This window comes from Telopea speciosissima, chromosome 2 (genome assembly GCF_018873765.1).
Source record: "Telopea speciosissima isolate NSW1024214 ecotype Mountain lineage chromosome 2, Tspe_v1, whole genome shotgun sequence".
NCBI classification, from domain to species: domain Eukaryota; kingdom Viridiplantae; phylum Streptophyta; class Magnoliopsida; order Proteales; family Proteaceae; genus Telopea; species Telopea speciosissima.
Genome location: NC_057917.1, coordinates 8,471,531 through 8,496,288, shown reverse-complemented (window position 1 = coordinate 8,496,288; position 24,758 = coordinate 8,471,531). Strand labels below are relative to the sequence as shown.

Here is a 24,758-nt window from a genome sequence, read left to right as displayed (position 1 = left end):
CAGCCCATACAGTGCACGCTTTTCCTTTATTTCTGTCACAAGAGAACCCTGGTGCAATGTCCATATATACCTCCTCCTCCAGTGCTCCATTTAGGAAGGCATTTTTAACATCTAGCTGCTGCAAATCCCAACCAAGGTTGACAGCACATGATAACAACATACGAACTGTATTCAGCTTTGCAACAGGTGCAAAGGTCTCCTGGTAATCAATGCTGTATGTTTGAGTGAAACCCTTGGCCACGAGTCGTGCCTTATACCTATCCACAGTGCCATCCACCTTCTGTTTCACCACAAACACCCACCTACATCCAACGGTTTTCTTCCCAGGTGGAAGAACCACAAGCTCCCATGTGTTAGTTTTTTTCAAAGCTTCCATTTCTTCCATCATGGCTGCCTTCCACTTTCCATCTGATAGAGCTTCCTGCCAATTGTTAGGAACACGAACAGAAGAAAGAGAAGAAGTAAAAGCACGAAATGATGGGGAAAGGGAGTCATAAGACACAACATGAGATATGGGATGCTGAGTACAAGTCCTGACACCTTTGCGAAGGGCAATAGGCAACTCAGGAGAAGGAATATTACCTGGTGGAGAGGCAGGTTCTGGATCCAGGTTCGGCAACTGGATGGGTACGGGACCAACAGTTGATTGAACCTGCTTATGCTTCCTTGCATAGGTCTTCATTTTGCTAGCATCAATCATACCCTGAAATTCACTAATGGCCCTCTGGACAGGGGTCTGGGCTGGTGTGGTTTGCTCCCCCTGTACAGGTACCTCTCCCCCTGACTCAGGGGGAGGAGGAGGAGGACTAGAAGGAGGCTGAACAGGAGAAGTAGGCTGAATAGTAGGCTGAATAGATTCAGCCTACTCATGAACCAACTGGAGTGGAGGTGGAGAGTCTAAAGTCAACACATGTTCGCTAATACTCACCCCTTGAAGATGTGGGGACACATAGTAGGAGATACTCTCATGAAACACGACGTCCATGCTGACAAAAGTCTAGCGGGATGGAGGGTGATAGCACTTGTACCCCTTCTGTGTGGCAGAGTACCTTAAGAAAATACACCGAAGACTACGTGGGTCAAGTTTGCCCGGGGACCTTGTATCCCTGGCATAGCAAATGCAGCCAAAAACCTTAGGGGGAACAACAAAGGAGGAAGAGCCAAGTAATAGCTCAACAGGGGGTCTAGAGTTAAGGACCCGACTGGGCAGCCTATTAATTAAATAGGTTGCAGTAAGAACAGTATCCCCCCAATAAACGGAAGGGACATTACGGGCAAACAGAAGAGCACGAGCTACCTCCAAGAGGTGGCGATTCTTCCTCTCAGCCACACCATTTTGGGCCGGAGTATCCACACAACTGGTCTGATGGAGGATGCCATGGGCAACCAAGTATTTTTGGAACTGACCTTCCATATACTCTCTCCCATTATCACTCCTTAAAGTCTGAACAGTGGCATTAAATTGAGTTTGAACCAGCTTGTGAAAGTGCTGAAAACAAGAAAAAACCTCACTTTTATTGTGCATAAGATAGACCTAAGTGAACCTGGAATAGCAATCAATAAAGGTGACATACCACCGATGACCCGAAAGTGAAACTTTTCAACTAGGACCCCACACATCAAAATGAACAACATGAAATAAAGAAGATGATCTTTTATTAGAAGTTGGATAATTTGAACGTGCCTGTTTGGCCAAGACACAAGGCTCACAAAAAAAATCTTCTTTATCACATGAAGTACTTAATGCTGGAAATAAAGTAGATATGGTACCTAAAGGGGGATGTCCTAGTCTAGAGTGCCATATGTGTAATTCAGAAGAGAACGATGCTGGGGAACAAAGCCTAGAAGGTAATGCCTACGTAGATGTAGGATCTCCATCAAGCAGGTACAATCCGTCATGTACTTTACCCGATCCAATCGTCTTCCCCGAGTCCAGCTCACAATGAGTAGGAAAGAAGGTCACTTTACAGTTCAAAGATTTGGTGATACTACTAATGGACATAGTTATCAAGGCGGCAAGGCGACCACGGCGTTTGAGAGCCTTCCTAAGCGCCTTGGCGATAGGGCGGCCGCAAGGTGTCGCCTTGGCGAACAAGGCGTTCTAGTGTTCTTTTTTTTATATAACCATTTTATTTGGCACAAATAGCATATTAAAAATTATATAATTCTATTTCTTTACCAAATAAATATTAAAGAGTCAAACCAATGCAAGATATTCATCCAAAAAAACAAATTAACAAACTAAGTTCATCATATTATCATAGCAATATAGCATATAAATATGAAAGTATGAAACAACATTATAAATTATTAAATATAAAGCATAAAGGGTTGGTAAATTATTATACTTACCTCTATGATGCCAAAATGAGTGCTTAGGCAGTAGGCCCTAAGGTCATCCACTATATTTCTACTCATGTGACCCTGTCAATCAATACTCAATAAAAGAAAACATAAAATAACCTAAAATAGTAAAATGCCAAAATTAAGTAATCATTAAAGCTTAAACATTCAAATACTTAAAGTGAAGAAAAGTCTAAAAAAAACCATCCAAATTCCAATACAAATTGTTTAACAAGTACTTCACTACTTCAAATTTTACTCCTAATTAAGTATATTCAAATCATCTTCTTCCTCCTGTTCATTGCCCACAACATTACTTTGTATACCAAAATCATCCTCAACATCTTCATCATCACGCACATCCTCTTGCTCCAACTCCAACCCGAACTCCAGTTCGTCATCTGAAGACTCCTCACGGACCCTATTGCGCCGTGAATAAGAGGCTAATGCTGGAGCCGCTCCACTGGTTGATGGTCCAGACCTCCTTGCTCTATTGGTGCCATGAAACGATGAAGATGCTCTAGAAACTGTTGATATAGTTCTCCAAGTGAGATCATCCCCAGGATGAACTAATTCATCATCTGATACGCCAGTCATCCACTCACTACTCCAATCTAGATCATCAAGCACCAGTGGATTAGAATTTCTGGATTGTTCCCTTTTCTTTTGGAACCTTACTTGAAGACGGCGATTATACTGGATGTAGACAAGATCATTTAAACGTTGATGCTCTAACCTATTCCTCTTCTTGGTGTGAATTTGAAGAACAATTAACAATATACAAATATCACTTTTATTCCTTAAATCATTCTTTCATAAAACTACACAAAAAACAAAAAATTAAAATTAAAATTAACTTAGTACTAAAGTACTCAGTTACTCACAAACTCAAATATGCTCCAATTGCGCTCACAACCAGAGGATGAGCAACAAAGGCCAAGTAAGCACCTTGCAAGCTTTATAAGCTCAGGTGTAGAGCTTCCATGTTTTTCCCACCAAACGACTATAAATATATATATAAGAAAAAATATAGATTAAATTAAAATCAACATGCAAAATACAAAGTATAAACAAGTGAAACAACTAAACAATAATACAACATAAATTAAAAAGAAAATTACTTACTAGGATTCAACTTGTCCCTTTGTCTAATTGCCATCTCCTTTGCAAAACTTCCATTACTTCCAGTATAAGCAGCAGATTGTGCACTGATCTTGTCTTGCAAGGTTGTATCAGGCACCATCCTTGTAAGAATATCATTAAAGGCATCATTTGCTTTATGCATCAAGGAGTTGACTACAGATTCATCTGATTACTTCTCAATTGCACTAAAGTACTTGCTTGGATTGAGGAGAAATACAGCCAAATATATTGGTCGCTCCATCTGACTTGTCCAACGCCTATCAATACTTTTTATGATCTTCTTCCATTTTCTTTCTATGCCCTTAAAATTTGATTTTATGTTCTTCTTTGCCTCTTCCATTGCAATATATACTTCAGGCAATGCAGGCCTCTCATCTCCATCTACTATCCTCAATACTTGAATAAGAGGCAATGATGCTCTCAAGCAATCTTGCACACCATTCCAGAAAGGTGTGGAAAGAATTATTTCAACAATTTGCTTCCCTGCCTCTGTATGTGACAACTTAGAATTGTCCCAGTGATCAGAAAGAAATAATTTCCTCAAATTATCCTTATGTTTCAATAAGCTCTGAAGTGTTAAAAATGAAGATGCAAATCTGGTTGCTCCAGCCCTCACTAAGTCTGCTCCTCTTGTATGTACCCTCATAGCTTCAAGAAGGCGAGTATGCCTATAGATGAAGCTAGTAATTTTTCTCCCCTTCAATATCACAGACTTATATGTTTTTATATTGCCTATCTCCTCCATCATAAGGTCTAGGCAATGAGCTGCACATGGAGTCCAATACAACTTCTTTCTTTTCTCCATTAATAACCTTCCAGCAGCAACATAATTGGAAGCATTATCAGTGACCACTTGAACCACATTCTCCTCTCCAATCTCCTCAATCTTATTATCAAGGAGCTCAAATAATATTTTCGCATCTTGTATTTGACTTGATGCATCCACAGGCCCCAAAAAGAATGTCCCCTCTATACTGTTGACAAGAAAATTAATTAAGTGCCTTCCTTTCTTGTCTGTCCACCCATCAGACATGAGAGTGCACCCTTTCTTCCAAGAGATTGTGTGTTTCTTTTTTATTTCATCAATTTTCTCCTTCTCAGACTTCAATAGAGGAACCCTATAATCATGAAATGAAGGGGGCTTGAAACCTGGCCCATACTGTCCAATTGCCTCAACCAACTCCTCAAAGCTCCTTAGCCTCAAGGCATTGAATGGAACACCGCTTTCATAAGCCCACCTTGCAAAGTAAGAACGAAGTTTATCTCTTTCCTCCTCTGATCTCATACGGTTCTCCATTGTAGTTTGTTGGGGACCTTTACCGTGCCTTTCTGCAACAACCTCTTCAGGAGTCCGCCTCTTGACATGAGCATCCATGGGACCCCTTACTTGTTGTTTGACTATGGTCTGAATGACAACTTTTTTTTTTTTGAAGTTGTTCCAGAGCTTGGAATAAGGCTTGAGCGGCTTGAGCCCCCCCCCCAAATCCGACTCTACATGCCCTTCTTCAGCCCCTTGGCCCCCTTCTTCAGGTAAATCTTCACTACCAACATCCAAATCATCCAAATTTTCCATTCTCCTCTTCTTGTTTTTCAAGATTGCTTCTCTCATCTCTGTAGCAATTGCTGCAGTTGTCTTTGTGCACTTGGCTACATCTCCATAGCCACCAACCAAGTGTTGCTTCAATCTTTTTATTCCTCCCTTGGTATCCACCCCACAAAGGATACACTTGACACAATTCTTGTCTTCTAAATTAGGCCAGTATCCATACTTCCACTTAGGATCATTAGACTTAGCCTTCCTTTTTGGATCCTTGCTTGGATCAATCCTTGATCCCGCTGTACTTATATTTTCAGCTCCACTACTACCATCAACATTGGCCATGTATAAAGAGCTGATGTCTAGTTGTCTACACTGATAGAAAATAGAAAAAAAATTAAAAATATAGAACTAATACTTTAATAGAAGACTAGAAGTACTACAACAGCACAAACATTGGCACCTTTTTTATGCAAAAGGGTAATTAAGAAATATGAATCATATGACATCCCAAAGCATGGTTGGAGAAGGGGAGAAAAATTACAGCTGACTTGTATATTTATGAACAAAATATCTGTTCCCTTCATGTTTGTAGTAGCATTAGAACTTTTATCCAAACTATTTGCACATGCATCCTGAAAATTAATTGCATAAATGACCAAGAGATGCCTCAAGAACCCATTTTCTTTATTTCGTTCAATCATCCACAGTGTGAGGAAATTAAAGAGGATATTGCCAATAGAATTAGGAAGGGCCAAAGGGATGGATGAAGCAAAAAGGTGCTTCGGTGATTGAAGGAATAAATATACAAGTCAGTGTAGGAGCACCTTATCTTTTCAAAGAAAAATTATGGGCAACGAAACAGCAGATTCAGAACAGAAATGGGCAACAAAACAGCAGATTCAACACCTTATCTTTAATCATTAGCAAAATAGACCAGAAGAAAGGGAGTACGAAGAACTGAAATAAAAAAAAAAAAAAATCAAAACACTTACTGACTTACAACAGTGCTGGCCGGAATTTGTCGCCGGAGTAAAGGAAGACAGCTGGTTTCCGCTGCAAAAGGAAGAAATAGAAAGATGTGGTTAGAAGAAAATGGTTTGGACTTTGGATATTAGAAGAAGAACAAAAAAAAAGAATGCATAAGTGCACAAAATTACAATACTTACCGGTGGAGGCAGGGGATGTCGCCGGAAACCGGTGGGGGTGGAGATGGAGAATGAGATGTCGGAAATGAAGGGCACAGATTTTAGAAACCTTGATGGATCGAGGACCGAGAGGGAAGTGATGAAGTCTCAACTCTCAAGTTGCGCTGCAAGCTCGCAACTCCGGCAAGTCGCCACGCTTCTTTTTCTTTTCTCCGGAGATTGAGAATGAGATATTGAGATGTCGCAACTCGGAAATAAAGGGGTTAAGGACCGAGGACCGAGAGAACTCGGGGAAGCCTCGAAGGAAGTCTCAGGTCGCCGCTGCCGCTGCCGCTGCTTCTTCTCTTTCATTTTTTTTGTTCTTTCGATTTTGGAATGTGAAGGAATTCGATTTGATAAGTTACTTTTTAGGTTTTATTTTTTTATTTATTTTAAGTTTTAACTTTTTACTTATGATTCCATGCTTCTCAGAGCATGGAACTAAAAATACACCCCCAATGAGATATTTCCAATTAGAATATCTTATTAAAACATAAAAAAAATTAAAAAACAAAAGTAAACAAAAAAAAAGGTCTAAGGCGACCGCCCAGAAGAAAAGGAGTTCCAAGGCACTTAAGGCGACGCCTTGGTGCCCAAGGCGCTCGCCTTTTTGTTACACACTAAAGCGTCCAACCGCCTAGACCCTCTAAAACCGCCTGGATGCCATGGTGCCGCCTAGGCGACGCCTTGATAACTATACTAATGGAGAGAAGGTTAGTGGTAAACTTGGGAATATGCAACACAGAAGATAATGTCAAAGAAGGGGAACAGCTAATGGATCCTTTCGCTGATATGGAGGAGAGGGACCCATCAACAATCTTAACTTTGTCCTTACCAGAAGCAGGAAAGTAAGTGTTAAAAATACTGGAGGAACCTGTCATGTGATCAGTAGCTCCGGAGTCTATAATCCAAGGAGTGGAAACTACTGATGCACAGTGACCAGCAAAGGAAATACCTGCACGGGCAAAGAAGGAACCTGAATTGGTAGCAGATGTAGTAGGGGCAGCAGATGAAGTCAACAGACGCCGGAGAGCTTGAAGTTCTTCCTGGGAGAAGCCGATGTCAGTAGTCGGAGCTGGAGCTACACTTTCAGTGTGATTGGCTTTGTTTTTAGACTTAGCACGACCTCTTTTGCTCTCAAAATCAGTAGGCTTCCCATGAAGCTTCCAACACTGAGCCTTAGTGTGATAGGGTTTGTGGCAATGGTCACACTTCACAGGCTCTTTAGCAGTAGCATTAGCAGCAACAGTATCAGCAGAAGTATCAGTATTGGAACCAGCAGTCTGTAAGGCTGATCTTTCAACCTTAGGAGTAATCATCATAGCAGCCCTCCTTGTCTCTCTTCACTGTGGACATAGGAAAAAGTTTCCTCCAAAGTGGGGAAAGGAACCCGTCCAAGAACCTGCACCCGAATAGGATCATACTCATCATTGAGTCCAGCCAGAAAGTCATAGACCTGAAACTGATCTACATATGTGTGGTAGGCAGTAATATCCGCAGCAGTAGTAGGCTAAAACCTAGCATAGTGATCCAGCTGTTGCCATAAGCACTTGAGGGCAGCATAATACTTAGTGACTGTCATCTCCTTCTGAGTAGTGTTTTGAAGAGTTTTCCTGATCTCATAAACCTGAGCACCACTCCCTGAACGACCATAAGTACCCTTGACAGCAGTCCATATCTGAGTAGCAGTATCAAGGAGAAGATACTAACTAGAGAGGTCAGTTGTCATGGAGTTCAGAACAAAGGACATCACCATTGCATCATTGGCAGCCCATTTAGTACGGGCAACACCTTCTTCAGTGGGCTGTTTGGTGGTACCAGTAAGATGGCCAGTGAGTCCCCTACCAACCACAGTCAGGGATAATGATCTGGCCCAAATTAGGTAGTTGGTACCATCAAGCTTGATGGCTGCAGCATAAGGAAGGAAGTCATTCCTGGTCTGATCTCCTCCAGAGGTAGCTGGGGTTATCTCTGAGTCACCCATAGGACAGCTAGACAGATGTCGAACCTTGAGGTGAACAAAAAAAACTGATCTTCAAAAAAACCTTGCCAGGCTGAAATCGATTATGAATTCTAAAATTCTGATCTGCAGGAAAAAAACTGCACTAATTGGTGTGAAACAGTGGTCCATTGCAGCAGTATGAGTAGGGAATTAACCCACAAAAAAACTCCCCAAACAACAGCCCAAAAAATCCAAATCGATAATGTGTCAGGGTTTTGTAAAACTCTGACAGTTGAGATCGATAAGAAGGGAAAAAAGGGGCTGAAGCTTTGAGGTCTTCAATTGATAATAATCCAAGTATGATAGATGCTGTCTGAAGCCCTGCCAATGATGCTCCAAAAGAAGTAATCGATCTTCCAAGAGTTGTGAGATCGATTTCCAAAAAAGGTTGAAGCAGTCCAAATCGCAGAGAGATAATTGCAGCAGCTATCGATCAACTTTTAGGGCATTAAAATTGAGGTGGATTGGAGGGCAGCACTCGAACCACAATTGGATCACCTCATTAGTGCTGCCCTTGAAGGGTTGAGAGAACCAAGCAAAGAGAAAGGAGAGAGAGAGAGAGGAAGTCAATGAAAAGAAGGGAAGAGAAGGAATCGATGGAGAGGGGAGAGTTTTGAAAACCCTAGATCAGAGAAGCTGCTCTGATACCATGTTATCAAAACCTGAATTCTGAGAATGCTTGAATGATCAATGAGATCAGTCAAGTTCTCTATTTATAATAATAATAATAATAAAAGAGATTACAAAGGGAAACACTGTTCACGGCCATGTTCACGTGAACAGTGTCACAGCCCAAATTACAACTCTACCCTTATTCAAAAGTACATAAATAAAGCATAAATAAAATACCAAAAGTACCCTTATAATTTTGGGTAACACAGGTGTTAAAAAATTATTTATCCACCTGTGTCCCCTTTTGGATAGTCCGCCGTGTTAAAAGCTCCTGTATGATATACATATTGTTTCGTCCCTTTCCTACAAGGTCGGCCATTTAGAGGAAGCGGTTTCTACATGGTATCAGAATAGGCAGGGGTCACGGTATCGAGTCCCCCTGGGAGCGGGCAGGTGTTAAAAAATTATTTATCCACCCGTGTCCCCCTTTGGATAGTCCGCCGTGTTAAAAGTTCCTGTATGATATACATATTGTTTCCTCCCTTTTCTACAAGATCGGCCTTTTAGAGGAAGCGGTTTCTACAGTTTTCAACCATAAAGTCTTCCAGAAGTAACTCATAAACTTCACATCTCTATCTGAAACAGTAGTGCTTCGCAGCCCATGGATACACACTATTTCCTTGAAAAATAGCTTCGCCATATGGGAAGCATCAAGTGTCTTTCTACATGGAATGAAGTGAGCCATCTTCATAAATCGGTCTACCACAACCATAATAGAATCATACTGTTCTCGTGTAGGTGGCAGCCCAAGAACAAAATCTATGCTGAGATCAACCCATGGAGCATGAGGAACCGGTAAGGGTGAATAGAGGAACCGGTAAGGGTGAATAGAGACCAGTATTTTGCTTGTGGGGCCAGTAATAACGATCAAGCACTTATAAGATGGTCTTGTCCTTCCCAAAATGTCCTCCCAGGCCTCCTCCATGTAACTCCTTAATAATGTGATGGCGTAGGGATGAATCTGGTATGCACAGCCTTGTTCCTAAGAACAAATAACCATTGTGAATAGCCTACTTAGGGTGCTGCCCACCCTGCTGCAACTCAGCATGTAGGACACTAAAATCCTTATCACTAGCACACTCATCACGGATTTGCTCGATGCTATGTGCATGTGCTGAAAATGTATTCAAAGTCAGTACTTTTATGCTCAGTGCATTAGCCACTGTGTTCTCCTTTGACTTGTACTCAAAGCAAACACAAACTCTTGTAGATAAGCAACCCACTTTTCATGTCGATTGCTGATTGACTTCTGTGAGTACAGGTGCTTGAGTGCCTCATGATTAGTGTATAAAATGAACTCTTTACCAACAAGATAGTGTCTCCAATGGCGTATCACTTGGACAATAACATAGAGTTCTAGGTCATATGTGGAACGGCGCTACTTGGCCTCATTAAGTTTCTCACTATAAAAAGCAATAGGATACCTACCTTGCATCACTATACCTCCTAGACCAATATGTGAAGCATCAGTCGCCACATCAAATATACGGTCAAAGTCTGGTAAGCAGAACACTGGAGCCTCTGTCATTTTCTTCTTGATCGGCTGAAAGGCCTTGTTTGCTGCAGCTGTCCATTCAAACTTTCCCTTGCTCTGTTTGGTACATTTGGTAAGTCTGAAACATTGCCCATCCCCCAATTTTCTCTTAACCCTCCACAACCTCAACCTTAGCTTTCCCCTTTGTTGTTTTCAAGTTTCCCATACCCTAAATTCTCCACAGTCCTTACCACCAATCCATTCAGCCCCATACTAGGACCAAATCTCCCTCTCCATCCCCTAGACACTCGATCCAAAGCTGGTCCAGTTTTGACCAGCCAAAACCCTAGATTCCATAAGTTTACATGTTCTCGAAACCCTAAATCCTAACCCTAACTAGCTGCCAACTCAAGTTTACACACTTCCTTCCATCAAAATTCAAAACATCCCAGGACCTTCATTGATAGACTCCCCTACCTCGACTTAACATAACCCATAAAACCTTAACCCTAATTTCTCCAAAACCCTATTTTGACCTAGCTGATTCACATGTTCATAACAGATCCAGGTTGATTGGCTCCTAGTTGGTCCTCTACCAATCTAGGACTACAATAATAATTTGTTCATTTTCATAAATACCCTTGTCTTCATGTTTAATGTACTCCATATCCATAATTTATGTTATTGCCTAGTCTATTCCCAAACAATTAATATTAATTCCCTTCATGTCCCATTGCTTCTTTGTTTACTAATAGCCATTTGAAAATTTTTATTATTTACTAGCCTGCCATTGCTTGTTAATCCTTGGATTCTTGTTGATTTGGTGTGCCCATAAGCGATCTGACCAGGGTTTTGGAACCTTGATTGTATTATTAGGTATATTCCCTTGGGTGCTCCCATATGTGTTGCTATCATTTATATTATTGCCATCAGTGTAGTATATTTGTAAATTTCTTGTTTTGGTGGACCCAGTTTGCATCAGTTTGGGATTTGAACTTCTTTGAAGGTTGGTAGTTGCATGAAGATTATTTGCTACAATGAGGGGGAAGTTGGATATTTGGGATTTTATTTGGTACCTTGAGGGGGCACTTGGGATTATTTTGTTAGAGATTATGTGCAGCTATTCTTGATTGTCAATGCTGATTATTGGTCATTATTTGTCCACGTGTAATGCAATACGTGAGGGGAGATTGAAAATTTTTATTCTTATTTGTTCAAGTCATCACTTGGAGATTATTATTATTTATTTGTTTGTGTCCTCAGTTTCAAGTTTATCTGTGAAGATGATATCTAACAAAAAAGCATATTTACTTGGTTTACAACAACCTGATGTTGTATGGTCCTCAGCAACCTGATGCTGAGTTATTTGGTTCACAACAACCTGATGTTGTGTGGTCCCCAAGGGTCCAGCTATGGCGTCCTGACGCTGGAGAAGGTTGCATGGCGACCTACGCCATGGCGTCCCTCTTTGATTTCTTCTTCCTGTCTCTCTTTCCCTCTTCGATTTCTTCTTCTTGTCTTCGATTTCTTCTTCCCTCTTCGATTTCTTTCGATTTCTTCTTCGATTTCTTCTTCCTATCTTCTTTGCCTCTCCGATTTCTTCTTACCCTCTTCGATTTCTTCGTCGATTTCTGAATTTTCTTCTTAAAACTTGAGAAACAATAGGGAAAAAATAAAACATGGCTTGAGTATACATCTATTAAAACATTAAAAATAGAGAAAATAAAAAATAAAACATGGTCGACAATGGCGGGCGACATGTCGATATATCGACGTGACACCCCTCCACCGACTTGGATCGCCGTGACGCCGTGACGCCGTGACAACTATGATGAATACTCCAGCTTGAGAGGGAGTGTTTTAGAGGGTGTACCTCTATACCTTGGGTATGTGTCTACTATGTAGTTGAGTCTAATAAGTAGTTTAGGCCTTTGTTATGCTTTCCTGTTGTAACTAGATTGTAGTTTCCTGTTTTGATGAGACTAGAGAGTCTTTAGAGTTTTACTTAAAACTATGTAATCAGTTCTAATTTATTATAATACAAGGGCTTGGGTGATAGACATTCTATATAGAATCCATCGCACAACCTCCTCTTCTCCATCCTCTTCTCTCTCATATTTTCCAGTTACTGGTTACAGATCCTGGATTGTCACAAATCACAAAAGGTTAGAGTTCTATTATGTTAGGTTGCTATTTTATTTATGTTCTATTTTGGTTAAAAGCTAGGAAGTTAAGTTGTCTTTGAGTTTTCTTGCTTTACAAGTCTCCATATTGCTTTGTAAGAGACTTTTATTTTCCTTTCTTGTATTAGCAACATCCACTATATATGTAATGGACCATTAAGAGTCCTACACACGATTTGAATGAAAAGAAAAAAAAGTTGTTCTTACAACCATGTTGCTGTGAGAGAGAGTTGCTTTGTGAGAGACTGTGGTGAGATGCCATTGGTGAGAGGCCATGGGCGAGAGACCCATCCCCGTCCCTTCTTTCCTTCTTCTATTTTCTGTTTTATTCTTAGTTTTTATTTTATTTTCTGTGATTCAATCTATACCTGAGAAGCATTCGAAGGCCTGTTGCTACCGCTGAAAGTTACTGTTGGACAGCCTATTGATCCTGACTGTAGGATAGGTTAGCAGTGCCTATTTCTACGTTACTAGAGGACGGACCTCGGTGAAACAGTAAGGTTGCTCCATTGCGACCACTAGGTCACGAGTTCAAGTCGGGAAACAGCCTCTCCACGAAGCAGGGTAAGGCTGTGTACATTATGACCCTCCCCAGACCCCGCAGTGGCGGTAGCCTTGTGCACTGGGTACGACTTTTAGTATATTACTGTGTGCTCTACGAAAATACATATGTACAGGATAAAGAGGGTGTAGCTGATCTGCCAAAACCAAAATATTCCATCAATTCGGGCTTCCTTGCTGCTTACTTCTTCCAACACAATTTTTTAGAGTTAGATGAGTTATCTTCTTCCTCTTTATCTTAAATAGAGTTGAATAGCAGAACAAAAGCCATTTGGCTGACCCCATTTAGTTGGGAAAAGGCTTAGTTGAGTTGAGTTATCTTCTTCCTCTTCTCCTTCATGGTTTTCTTTGCCTTTATTCTTTTTATTTGCATAGTAACTGTATGACATGCTCTATTTTCTCATCAATTATCACTCAGTTATTGAGTTTGTGGTTTTTCCTGCCAAAAACATTTTAGTCCGACAATTCTATCTAATTATGTTTATTTGTTCCAGCTCTAGCTGAAGTACTTTCTGCTTTTCAATTCTTTTCTGGCAATGCACATTATATTTTGATTTGGGGTTTGTCTTCTGTATCTTACAAGTTTACATAATATTGTCTTGAGCAACAGATGGTCTAAATTTTGGGGCAAGTCTTCGTGAAATATGTGCTGCCAATAGGTCAGATGAGAAGCAGGTAAGCTGAGTAATACAATTCTGTCGTTCATTTATAATCTGGAGTATACACATGCTCTCTCTATTAATATGTACGGTAATGAAGTTAATAAATTTCTTTTTTCCTTCTGTAGCAAATAAAAGCACTCCTTCAGAGTGTTGGACCTTCTTTTTGCCCCAACGGTTGTGATTGGTTTGGAAATGGAGATGGTGATGCTCATTCAAGAAATGCTGATCGATCGGTTCTTTCAAAATTTTTACAAGCTCATCCTGCTGATTTTTCCACCACCAAATTGCAGGTGAGGCAAAAAAGCAGATCGTTTTAAATAAATTATAAAGCACTTGTATCAAATTTGAAGTTACAATTTCTTGGTTTGCTCTGTAATAACAATTTTGTTTCACATTAATTCAGGAGATGATTCGTTTAATGAGAGAAAAGCGTTTTCCGGCTGCTTTTAAATGTTATTATAATTTCCACAAGTTAGATTCCTTGGCTAGTGATAACCTGCATTTTAAGATGGTTATTCATGTACACAGTGATTCAGCTTTTCGACGATATCAGAAGGAGATGAGGTCTGGCTTTATTCAGATTTCCGCTACCTGATATTTTGAGTTTCTGTTTCCTTTATGTGATCTTGTTATGGTCGTAATTCCATTGATTTTACTGAATATTTAAAAGATTGATTGTTTCAGGAACAAGCCTGGACTGTGGCCATTGTATAGAGGTAATACTACTCTTTACATAAACAGCTTATATTTCTCTGACTTTTTTTTTTTTTATCATTTTAAATTTTAATTCTTTGACATGACTTTTTGTACATTTTTAGTCTCTGCCAGATTTGGGTGGAAACACACCAGAAAGGCATAAAAATCAGAATTATAGTATATAATTTGGAGAACACTGCCTAAATGATTAAAATATAGTCCAATATTTCAGAAAATTCTAACATAATGCATGATTACACACTCATAGTTTGAATTATGGTCACCAAAGAATTTGAAATATGGCTTTGTTTGGTTCCAGGTAAAAGCCATATAAAATGAAAAAAAAAAGTAAATGTCATTAAGTCGGCAGTTTACTTGCTGCTGCTCATTTATGTGACTGGCAAGTGTAAATTTACCTATATTGCTTGAATGTTGAACTACAATGCAAGAAATATGTTCTTACCATAGTTAGAAAACTTGTCTCATTTAGGTGTCTCAAGCAGTCGAGACAACCAAAACCTCGAAATTTCAGCAAAATTTTGCCGAAACATTGTATTTTTTTCTGAGTTATGCTTGGCCATTTCAGGGTGTAGAAGGCTGAAATAACCAAAATTTTGACGAAATGGTGCATTTTTTAGACTGAAACGAGCGAGATTCCGAAACAGAATGACCGAAATTTCGTTCAAAACGTTGTCTGGTTTGGGTTTCGACGGTTCGTATGATATTTCGTCTCGGGGGGTTCGAAATTACCGAAATATTCAAAATTTCGCCAAGTTTTTGAACTATGGTTCTTACATTGTTTCGATAAATCGACACATGCAGAACTACCAACCTGATTGTTACATCCATGTGAAGTTAATCCCATATAGGTGGCCATATCATTGTTGGAATTCAAAAGGTTTTTTTGGTTTTACCGCCAAAAAGGCAAGAAGAAAATAATCCCATATACATGGTCATATCATTGTTGTAATTCAAAAGTTTTTCTGGTTTCACCGTCAAGGAACACACCAAGAATATTGACTGTCCCATAATCTCTATTCTTCCCCACTGGAACATTTTTAAGTTTGGCCAATAGGTAAAGTTTAGAGGCTTCTTAAAGTCTACACATTTTATATATAAAAATAAGATCTTAAATCTACACGCGATGCATCCAAAATCAAGAAAATTATCCTTTGGTTACAAACGCTTTGATACGTGATGAATTGGGGCATCCTAGCCTACGTGCATGTTGTGCCAAACTGAAGAGAAATTTCAGCAAGCATATACTTACAAAATTGTTTGCCCTTTTTCCCTTTCTTTGTCTGTCTCAAATGATTTGCTTGCTCTCCAAATCAAGTGATTGTTAGATAAGTTCACTACGTTACCCTTGTCATTTTGTACCGCATTCCAAAATTTAGAACACAAGTGGGAAAGAAGTGACCTCTAATGAGAAGGTAATATCGGAAAAGATGCGGTTCTTTAATACTTTAATTGCCCCTTGGTAAAATTTAGATTTTAGATGCAATTCGCTCCCTCAAGGTCTCGGGGGCTCCAGGGCCGGATGGTTTCAGCATGGGCTTCTTTCTTGCTGCCTGGGATATCATAAAGGAAGACATCATAGCAGCCATTGTCAGCTTCTTCTTTAACCCCAGTCAGATTAAAGGGGTCAATCACACTTTCCTTTGTCTTATCCCGAAGAAGGAGGGTGCATCCTTGATGAATGACTATAGGCCCATTGCTCTCTGCAATATCGTCTACAAGTTTATTGCAAAGATCTTAGCCAGAAGACTCAAGAGTGTGGTTGATCTGCTGGTCAGTGAAAACCAATCAGCTTTCATCCCAGGCAGGAACATCTCTGACAACATCCTCCTTTGCAATGACTTAGTGAGAGGGTTTGACAGGAAAAATCATTCGCCCTCTATTCTCTTGAAGATTGACATTCACAAGGCTTTTGACTCTCTCAGATGGGATTTCATTTATCAAGTTATGCTCAAGATGGGTTCCCTATGCCTTTTGTCAACTGGATTAGTCACTGCATTTCCTCTCCCAAGTTCTCTGTTCTCCTCAATGGCAGCCCGGCAGGTTACTTTGGTGCTACTGTAGGCATTCGGCAGGTTGCCCTTTATCTCCATACTTGTTCACCTTGGCTCTGGAAGTCCTCTCTAGACATTTGCAGTCCTGTACTGATCAGCAGCTCATTACTCCTATGCCCAAGTGCAAAGCTTTAAAGCTTACCCACCTTGCTTTTGCAGATGACTTGATGATTTTCTCCAAAGCCTCCATAGCCTCGCTCGAGTGTATATTGCTTTGTCTTCGTCAATTCCATGCCACTTCAGGGCTCCGCATCAATCCTAACAAATCCCTCATCTTCTTCGCTGGTATTCCAGAATTGGACAAAAGGGAGTTTCTAGATAGCTCGGGATTCCTTGAAGGCCATCTGCCAGTCAAGTATCTGGGTCTCCCTTTGATCCCAGCCAGGCTCTCTACTCATCATTGCACTCCCATGTTGGATCTCATCAGGAAAAGGCTTCAGTTATGGAAAGCAAAGCTCCTTTCCTATGCTGGTAGACTGGTCCTCATCAGATCTGCCCTAGAAGCTTCCTACATCTACTGGTCCGGCATGTATGGGTTGCCGCAAGCAACCATCAAGTCCCTAGAATCCTTGTTAGCTGCTTACCTCTGGAAAGGCTCTGACACGCCTAGGTTTCTCCACCCTCTCAAATGGGCTTCAGTCTGCCTCCCAAAAAAGGAGGGTGGTCTGGGTATCAGAAGGATCAAAGAAGCCAACCGGGTTGGTATTATCAAGCTCATTTAGAAGATAGCCTCTAAGAAAAAGAGCATTTGGGTTGACTGGGTTTACTCAAGACTCCTCCGGCAAGACTCTATTTGGACTGTTACTGTCTCCTCTGAGGCTTCTTGGGTTTGGCGCAAGATCCTAGAAGCTCGTCATCTTGTTCAAAGTCACATCCACAATCACATAGGTGATGGGCTCTCCACCTCTCTTTGGCTGGACAACTGGCACCCTAAAGGAATATTACTCCACCTTGTCACCCTAAGGGTTATCTATGCTTCGGGTCTTCATAGGAAGGCTCGGGTGGCTGATATTCTCCATCTTGATGATTGGGCTCCCCCCCCCCCCCAACCTCATCTCTGCAGTTAGCTCTTATCTGGAGTGAGCTTCAGTCTATCAGCAGAAGGTTGCCATCTAGGGGAGATAGTGTCTCTTGGAATGCAAACAGCTCTCCTACATTCTCCTCTAAAGGAGCTTGGAACCTTATCCGGCAGAAAGGTCCGATGGCTATTTGGAGGAAGTTTCTGTGGTTCAGGCATCACATCCCTAGGCACTGCTTCACTGCTTGGAGGGTCTTCACTGAATGTCTTCCTACGCAAGCCTTCCTTTGCAGGCGGCACATCCAGGTGTCCAGTTCTTGCTGCCTTTGTTGGAGCAACTCGGAAGACTTGGCTCACCTGTTCTTTGATTGTCCTGTCTCCAAGGCCATATGGAAAGGCATCCTCTCCAAATGCTGGCCTGCCCAAAGAAGGATTCTCAGTTTCTTTGGAGAATGGATTTGGGTTGACATGACCTTTGGAGGAACTTCTTTGTGTGATTCTGTGGGAAAGATGGCTTTCCGTGCTGCTCTTAGTCACATTTGGATGGAGAGGAATATTAGGAAATGGACCTCCAAATCGCGTACCTTTCAGCAGATATGGGATTCCATTTCCTTTGAAATCTCCTCAAAGCTGCTGTCTGCCCCTCCCTCTTTTTGTAAGGACACCCCAAGGAACAGGCTTATTGTTGTCTCCTGGGGTCTCTCTATTGTTTCTCTCTCTTCTAGCTCTTGTTAGCTAAGGCTCTCCTAGCTTTGGGCTCTTGTATTTCCCCTTTGGAGGCCCTTTTCTTTTTCTTTAGTAATTATATTCTTTATTCACCCAAAAAAAAAAAAAATTGGGAATTTTCAAAGAGGATAGTCATTGTCAGGCAGAGGGTGTGATGGGAAGACTAAGAAGAGTTGCTGAAATTGATCAATTTGATGTGCAAACAGAAGATTCATGACACCAAACTAGGCATTCTTGCTGAACCCTAAACAAAACAGTGGTTAACTTGTGATTCATATTTGAGTAAATAGAACTTATAGAAGAGAGGACAGGATAAAGCTCTAAGCAAACCTAGAAATTGAATAAACAGAAAAGATATGTACTGGAATTTGAAAGTACTGGAAGAAGGAAAATTAAACAATCAGAGAGATCAATTCCAAGGCATAAAGAATTGATTTCTCTGGAATTTTACGAGTTATAGACTCACATTCTCAATACTAGAGATAATTCTGGCCATGTCCTGTACCTATTGTGAAATTACAGGAAATAGACAAACAGATTCAGTGATTTAATTACAGATAAAAAAATCAATTTGAGAGTGAGAAAAGAATTCTCTTGGGTGTATTGCTCATGCTTTGGTAGTTTTGTACTGGGAAGTGGGTTCTTCAATCTAGTTGCTCATGGGCTTGGGTGTATTGCTCATGGGCTTTGGTAGTTTTGAGGAACATATCCAAAGAGAATAGATTTGAAATATCTGGAGTTTCTTTTTATATCCTATGTGGATGATCCGATCAGCAAGGACCATGATTGGGAATTGCTTGATTGTCTTTCTCCGAGGAAGAAGCAAAACATAATCAACTTGAATCTCTTCTAAATGTTAGCAAAACACTGGATTTGTCATCTCATGTTTGCTTTTCGTGAAAAAAGACCAATTGAAGTGGAGGGTTTCTTCAAATTACAAGGAGCTGAGCATGATTTGGAGTCATGGCCGAACACCTTGCAGACCAGGCATTGAGGTGGAAGCCATTCAAAGTGGACTTCCTGCTTAAAGGAATAGCCTTCATCATCGACTATTATGATGGAGGATGGAGGGGGTTCTTTTGCTGATACTTCAATTCAGATTCTCGCAAATGCCAGCCTGCCCATTTTCTTGGTTCAGCCATCAGAATACAGGGGTTTACCCATCACCGACCCAATAATACTGAGCCTAGCTTCACACTAGAAATGAAGAAGGAGCCCTGGAAGGGTGATCCTTAGGCAGATAGTGGTTAGATCGACCCGATGGAGTTGAAGGTACCGATCCCATTGTGGAATGAAGATCGGTTTTCTATCCGTCATCCTCATCGGTGAATTTGAAGATGAAGAAACTGTTATCCATCAAGCAAGTTTCCATTGTTTGGTCAGGGACAACTTGACAATATTGAATGTGATATTTTCCAGAAAGAAGAAGAAGAAGAAGACCATGTGGCCAATTTTCATTAACATTAAACAAAGAGATTACAAGATAATAAATATAATAACCCTAATGGTCCCAAAAGACAAAACTACCCTTAATGAAATAATATAAAAGAAAAGACATAAAAACCCCTACACTGTAGTCTTGGTTACTGTTCACACTACAGTACCGTGAACAGTGACGCTACAGTTGTAGTCACCTGTAACACTCCCCTCAAACTCATGCTAGGACAGCTGAAAACAACATGAGTTTATCAAGTAAGAACTGGAAGCGTGCAGCAGTGTGGGTCTTCGTGAAGAAGTCAGCCAACTGAAGAATGGAGGAGACAAATAATGGCAAGGAGATAGTGCCAGATTGTAGATGATGCCAAACGAAATGACAATCTATCTCAATGTGTTTCGTCCGTTCATGAAACACCGAATTATGAGCAATCTGAATAGCACTCTTGTTGTCACAGTACAATGGTGTAGGAGAAGAAAGATGAACAGCCAAGTCAGAAAGAAGCCAACGAAGCCAACAAAGCCAAACAATTTCAGCAGTGGCATGTGCCATTGCCCTCTGCAGAAGGAGCAATGACACTTTGTTTCTTACTTCGCCATGAGATAAGAGAATCACCCAAAATAGCAAAAGCTAGTAGCGGATTTGCGATCATTAACATCCACAGCACAACCAGTGTTCGCATAAGCACAAAGTTCCAAAGTGGAGGTAGAAGAAAGCAGCAAGCTATGATAAATCGTGCCACAAATATATCGGATAATGCGAAGGAGAGCAGCTTAATGAGAAGTTCGAGGAGTAGAAACAAACTGGCTAACAACATGGACAATATATGCAATATCGGGGCAAGTGATAGTGAGATAAACTAGACCACCAACCAGTTCACGATAATGTGTGGGATTTTCCAGGGGAACACCATCAAAGACAGAATTTTACATGTAACTCTATTGCGGTGGCAGCAGTCTGAACATCAGTCAAGCGAGCTCAATGCACAATGTCAGATGCATATTTAGATTGAGAAAGAAGATAGCCCTTAGGAGAGGATGCCACTTGAATCCCCGAATAACATAGGGACCCAAATCTTTCATAGCAAACTCACTCAATAGATGCCGTTTAACCTCCTGTATGCCAGGAGAATCAAGACTAGTAATTATCATATCATCAACATACAATAATAACACAATAGGCCGACTAGGAGTAGAACGAACAACGAGAGCAGGATCACTTGAGCTAGATGTAAAGCCAATCTGAGATACAGCTGAGTGAAAACGCTCAAACCAAGCCCGAGGAGCTTGTTTGAGACCATATAGACCATGTGGCAGCTTGCACACATGACCAGATGGATGATTGAGACTAGGGGGAGGTCGTATATAAACATCTTTAGTAAGATGCCCATGAAGGAAGGAATTCTTGACATCCGTCTAAAAGAGAGGCCATTGACGAACAGATGCAAAAGAGATAAATGTGCGAAAATTGGTCATCTTTATAACAGGAGCAAAAGTCTCCTCATAGTCAATGCCATACTCCTGTAAACCCCTTGGCGACAAGACGCACTTTATAACGCTCAAGAGAGCCATCATAGTTGGTTTTAACATTGAAAACCCTCTTGCAGACAATGATATTCTTATCTGTAGGCATCGGAACTAAGTCCCAGGTATGAGTCTAATGAAGAGTAGTTAACTCATCCTGGATTGCCTTCATCTGGTTTGAATCAGTACATGCTTAGTTGTAAGACTGAGGCTCATGAAAAGAGTGAATAGAGGCAAGGAATGATTGATAAGATGGAGAGTAACAAGTACTACTGAGACCAAATCGATCAGTGGCGAGTACGAGATGGGTACCTTCTGCCAGATGGAGCAGGATCGCAGCTTAGTCCTCCTGCGAGAGTGAGTGTGAAGAAAAGAAGGCATGAGAGATGAACTAGGTGCAACAGAGGTTAGATTAAGAGTTTCCATGCCTGGAGTTATACTCGGCAACAGGAACATCATTAGGAAAAGGATCAATATGAACAAGATACTCCTTGGAAACCGGAGCTACTCGAGAAGGAATAGTATAGTGGGGAATGCGTTCAAGAAAAGACCACATGATGAGAGACATATAGTTTATTAGACACAGGATCATAACAATACCCCTTTTGATGAATACCATAACCAAAATTACACATAAAACTGACGATGCAGTGAGTTTGCTAGAACAAAGCAAGCTGAACCAAAAACACGAAGCAAAGAGTAATTTGGAGCACAACCAAACTCCTTTTCATAAGGAGAAATATCAGAGAGAAGAGACGTGGGCATACGATTGAGTAGATAGACAGATGTGAGGACAGCTTCTCCCCAAAACACAGTTGGAACTAAAGAAGACACAATGCCTGAGCTGTTTCCAGACTGTGCCGATGTTTTCGTTCAGTCACACCATTTTGTTGTGGTGTGTCAGAACAAGAGGACAGATGAATAGTACCTAAAGTAGCAAGAAAATCTGTAAAATCTCCCTAGAAATATTCACTCCCCAATTCTGATCTAAGAACCTTAATAGTGGTAGAGAACTAAGTCTGAACCATGGAACAAAAGTTGCATTAAATCTTAAAGAAAACAGATTTGTATGTCATAATAAGAAATACCCAACAAAACCTACTATAGTCATCCACAAAAGATACATAATACCCAGAACCTCCTTTTGTAGGAATCTGAGAAGGCCCCTAGACATCAGTATGCACAAGAGAGAACGGAGAGGAAGACAAAGTAGTTCTATTATTAAAAGGTAAAGCTGACATTTTGGCAGTTTACAACCACTACAGGAGGAAACATAACAATCACTTAAAGAAATTTTTCCCAATTGTCCATTAGAAATCAAATGTTTCAAATGGTCACTAGAGATGTGACCCAACCTAGAATGCCACAAGAAAATAATGAAGAATTACTGTCTAGCTGAAATGAAGAAAGTGCTGAAGAACCAGAAACAGTAATGTGTAAACTCTCTAAAATATAAAGATTGCCAGCTCTACGCCCAGTCCCAACCAGCTTTTATGTTGTCCGATCCTGCACAACACATCCAGTAGAAGAGAACAGAACATCAAAACCAGAGTCAGCCAGTTGACTAATGGATAACAAACTGAGAGCTAATTGAGGAACATAAAAGACATTAGGTAACGACAGAGAAGAAGATGAGGTGGGAAAAACAGACCCAATAGCCTCAACTTGCATAGGATAACCATTTGCAGTTAAAATACTTACAGGAGAAGAAGGTGCACTATAATGACAACCATAGTTCTCATTTTCTCAAGGTGGCACCTAGGTTGCCTAAGCAGGCGCCTTGGACGCCTAGCTTGCCTAATTGGTGTCACCTTGAATTTTGGCTCTCTCCAACGCCTTGGGTCGCCTAACCGCCGGGACAACTATGATGACTAAGGAATGAAAGATGAGGGGTCATATGATGTAAGGAACTAGAATCAAATATCCAATGATGAGCAGTTAAACTAGAACCAGATGACCCAAGCAAACTTGAGTGAGACATAGTCATAGCAGAAACATGTGGCTGATCCGCTCCAGAAGAAGGAAGCATAGATTGCAACTGCTCAATCATAGACTGAACCATAGAAGCAGATAGGTGATCACTTGATGTTGAAGTATTAGATGCTGGTGTAGCAAGGGCTGCCGGACCCTATGAAGACTGCGGATAGGGCTACCGAGGTGGTCCTCTGGCTGTATTCGGCTGAGTTGGGGAATGACGCCCCTTTTGAAGCTTAGGACAAGCTGCTTTTCAGTGTCCTTTCTGACGACAAAAAGTACATTCATCAATTGCAACCCAAGGTTTTGGTTTTCCTATGACCTGAACAAGATTGGAGGCAGGTGAAGGCAACAATGGTGCAGAGGATGCTGCTAAGACAGTTTGAGCAGAGGTTCCTGAGTTAGCAACTTTAAAATGTGTCTCCTCTGTGATTAACCCACAGATAGCAGCATCAACCGTCGGAAGAGGAGTGCGGTGCAGAATAGATCCCCGTACAGGGTCAAACTGATCTCGAAGTGCCATAAGAAACTGTAACAGCCTCTGCTGCTCTCTATAAGAGATATAGCTGTCTAATGCTTGAATATCTTGTGGTTCCATGAGTGCCAACTGATCCCAAATGTAGTTATCTGATTATAGAACTCTTGTATAGTCTTACAATCTTGCTTGGCACACCGAATCTCCATTTCCAACTGATATTGCTTTGCAAAATTAGATTCAAGATACATCTGCCGCAAGTAATCTCAAATTTCTTTTGCCGTCTTATACTTAGAACAGTTCATTCCAATGCTAGGATCGATAGAGTTGTGTATCCAAGTAAGAACTTGTGCTTTTTCCATTTCCCACTTGCCAATTGCAGTTGCATAGGCCTCCTCCGTAGGATCTGTTGGCTTAACTGCAGTACCATTTATGTAACCTAGTCGTCCTCTTCCAAGTAAAAAATTCTCCATTACAAATGATCAATTAGAATAATTGCCTCCATTCAAGCGAACACTGATTACTTGTATTTTATCATCCATAGAAGCCATTGCACCAGAACAATAGGATTGCAATTAAAAAAAAAATGCGAACTGAGAAGCAGAAAAAAATGAGATAAATAAGGGATTGATAGAGCTGAGATGTATACTGCTGCTGCTGATTTGCGATAGAAAGAGAAGGAAGGAACAAAACTGAAATCGATAACACCACAAATGAGTTGTGACTCCTTGTGTAGCTCCTAATATTTCCAATGAAGGCTTGCAACAGTAGAGACGATCAGATCAGAGAACCTGGCTCTAATGCCAGGATATTTTCCAGAAAGAAGAAGAAGTAGAAGGCCATGCGGCCAGTTTTCATTAACATTAAACAAAGAGATTACAAGATAATAAATATAATAACCCTAGTGGTCCCAAAAGAAAAAAAACTGCCCTTAAGAAATTGTTAAAATATACCATTTGGAAAAAAGCCCTTTCATTTATCTAGCCTCGTAGTAGGAGACATCTCCCTTCGCTTGAGAGTGGCTTTGGTTGGTCATGACTTATCCTGGTTGCTCGATCTGTGATACTATTGGTAA

The 24,758-nt window shown here is 40.7% G+C and overlaps 1 protein-coding gene across 2 annotated transcripts in view; it reads left to right on the top strand.

Annotated features, from left to right (window-relative positions):
* LOC122650344 (tRNA ligase 1) overlaps positions 1-24,758 on the top strand; it is a 110,037-nt gene that overhangs the window by 44,536 nt on the left and 40,743 nt on the right. For both annotated transcript variants that reach the window (XM_043843745.1, XM_043843746.1), the window contains exons 10-13: positions 13,713-13,777; positions 13,890-14,054; positions 14,168-14,328; positions 14,449-14,480. In XM_043843745.1, coding sequence (XP_043699680.1) covers positions 13,713-13,777; positions 13,890-14,054; positions 14,168-14,328; positions 14,449-14,480 — 423 coding nt within the window. The remainder of the gene's footprint in view (positions 1-13,712; positions 13,778-13,889; positions 14,055-14,167; positions 14,329-14,448; positions 14,481-24,758) is intronic.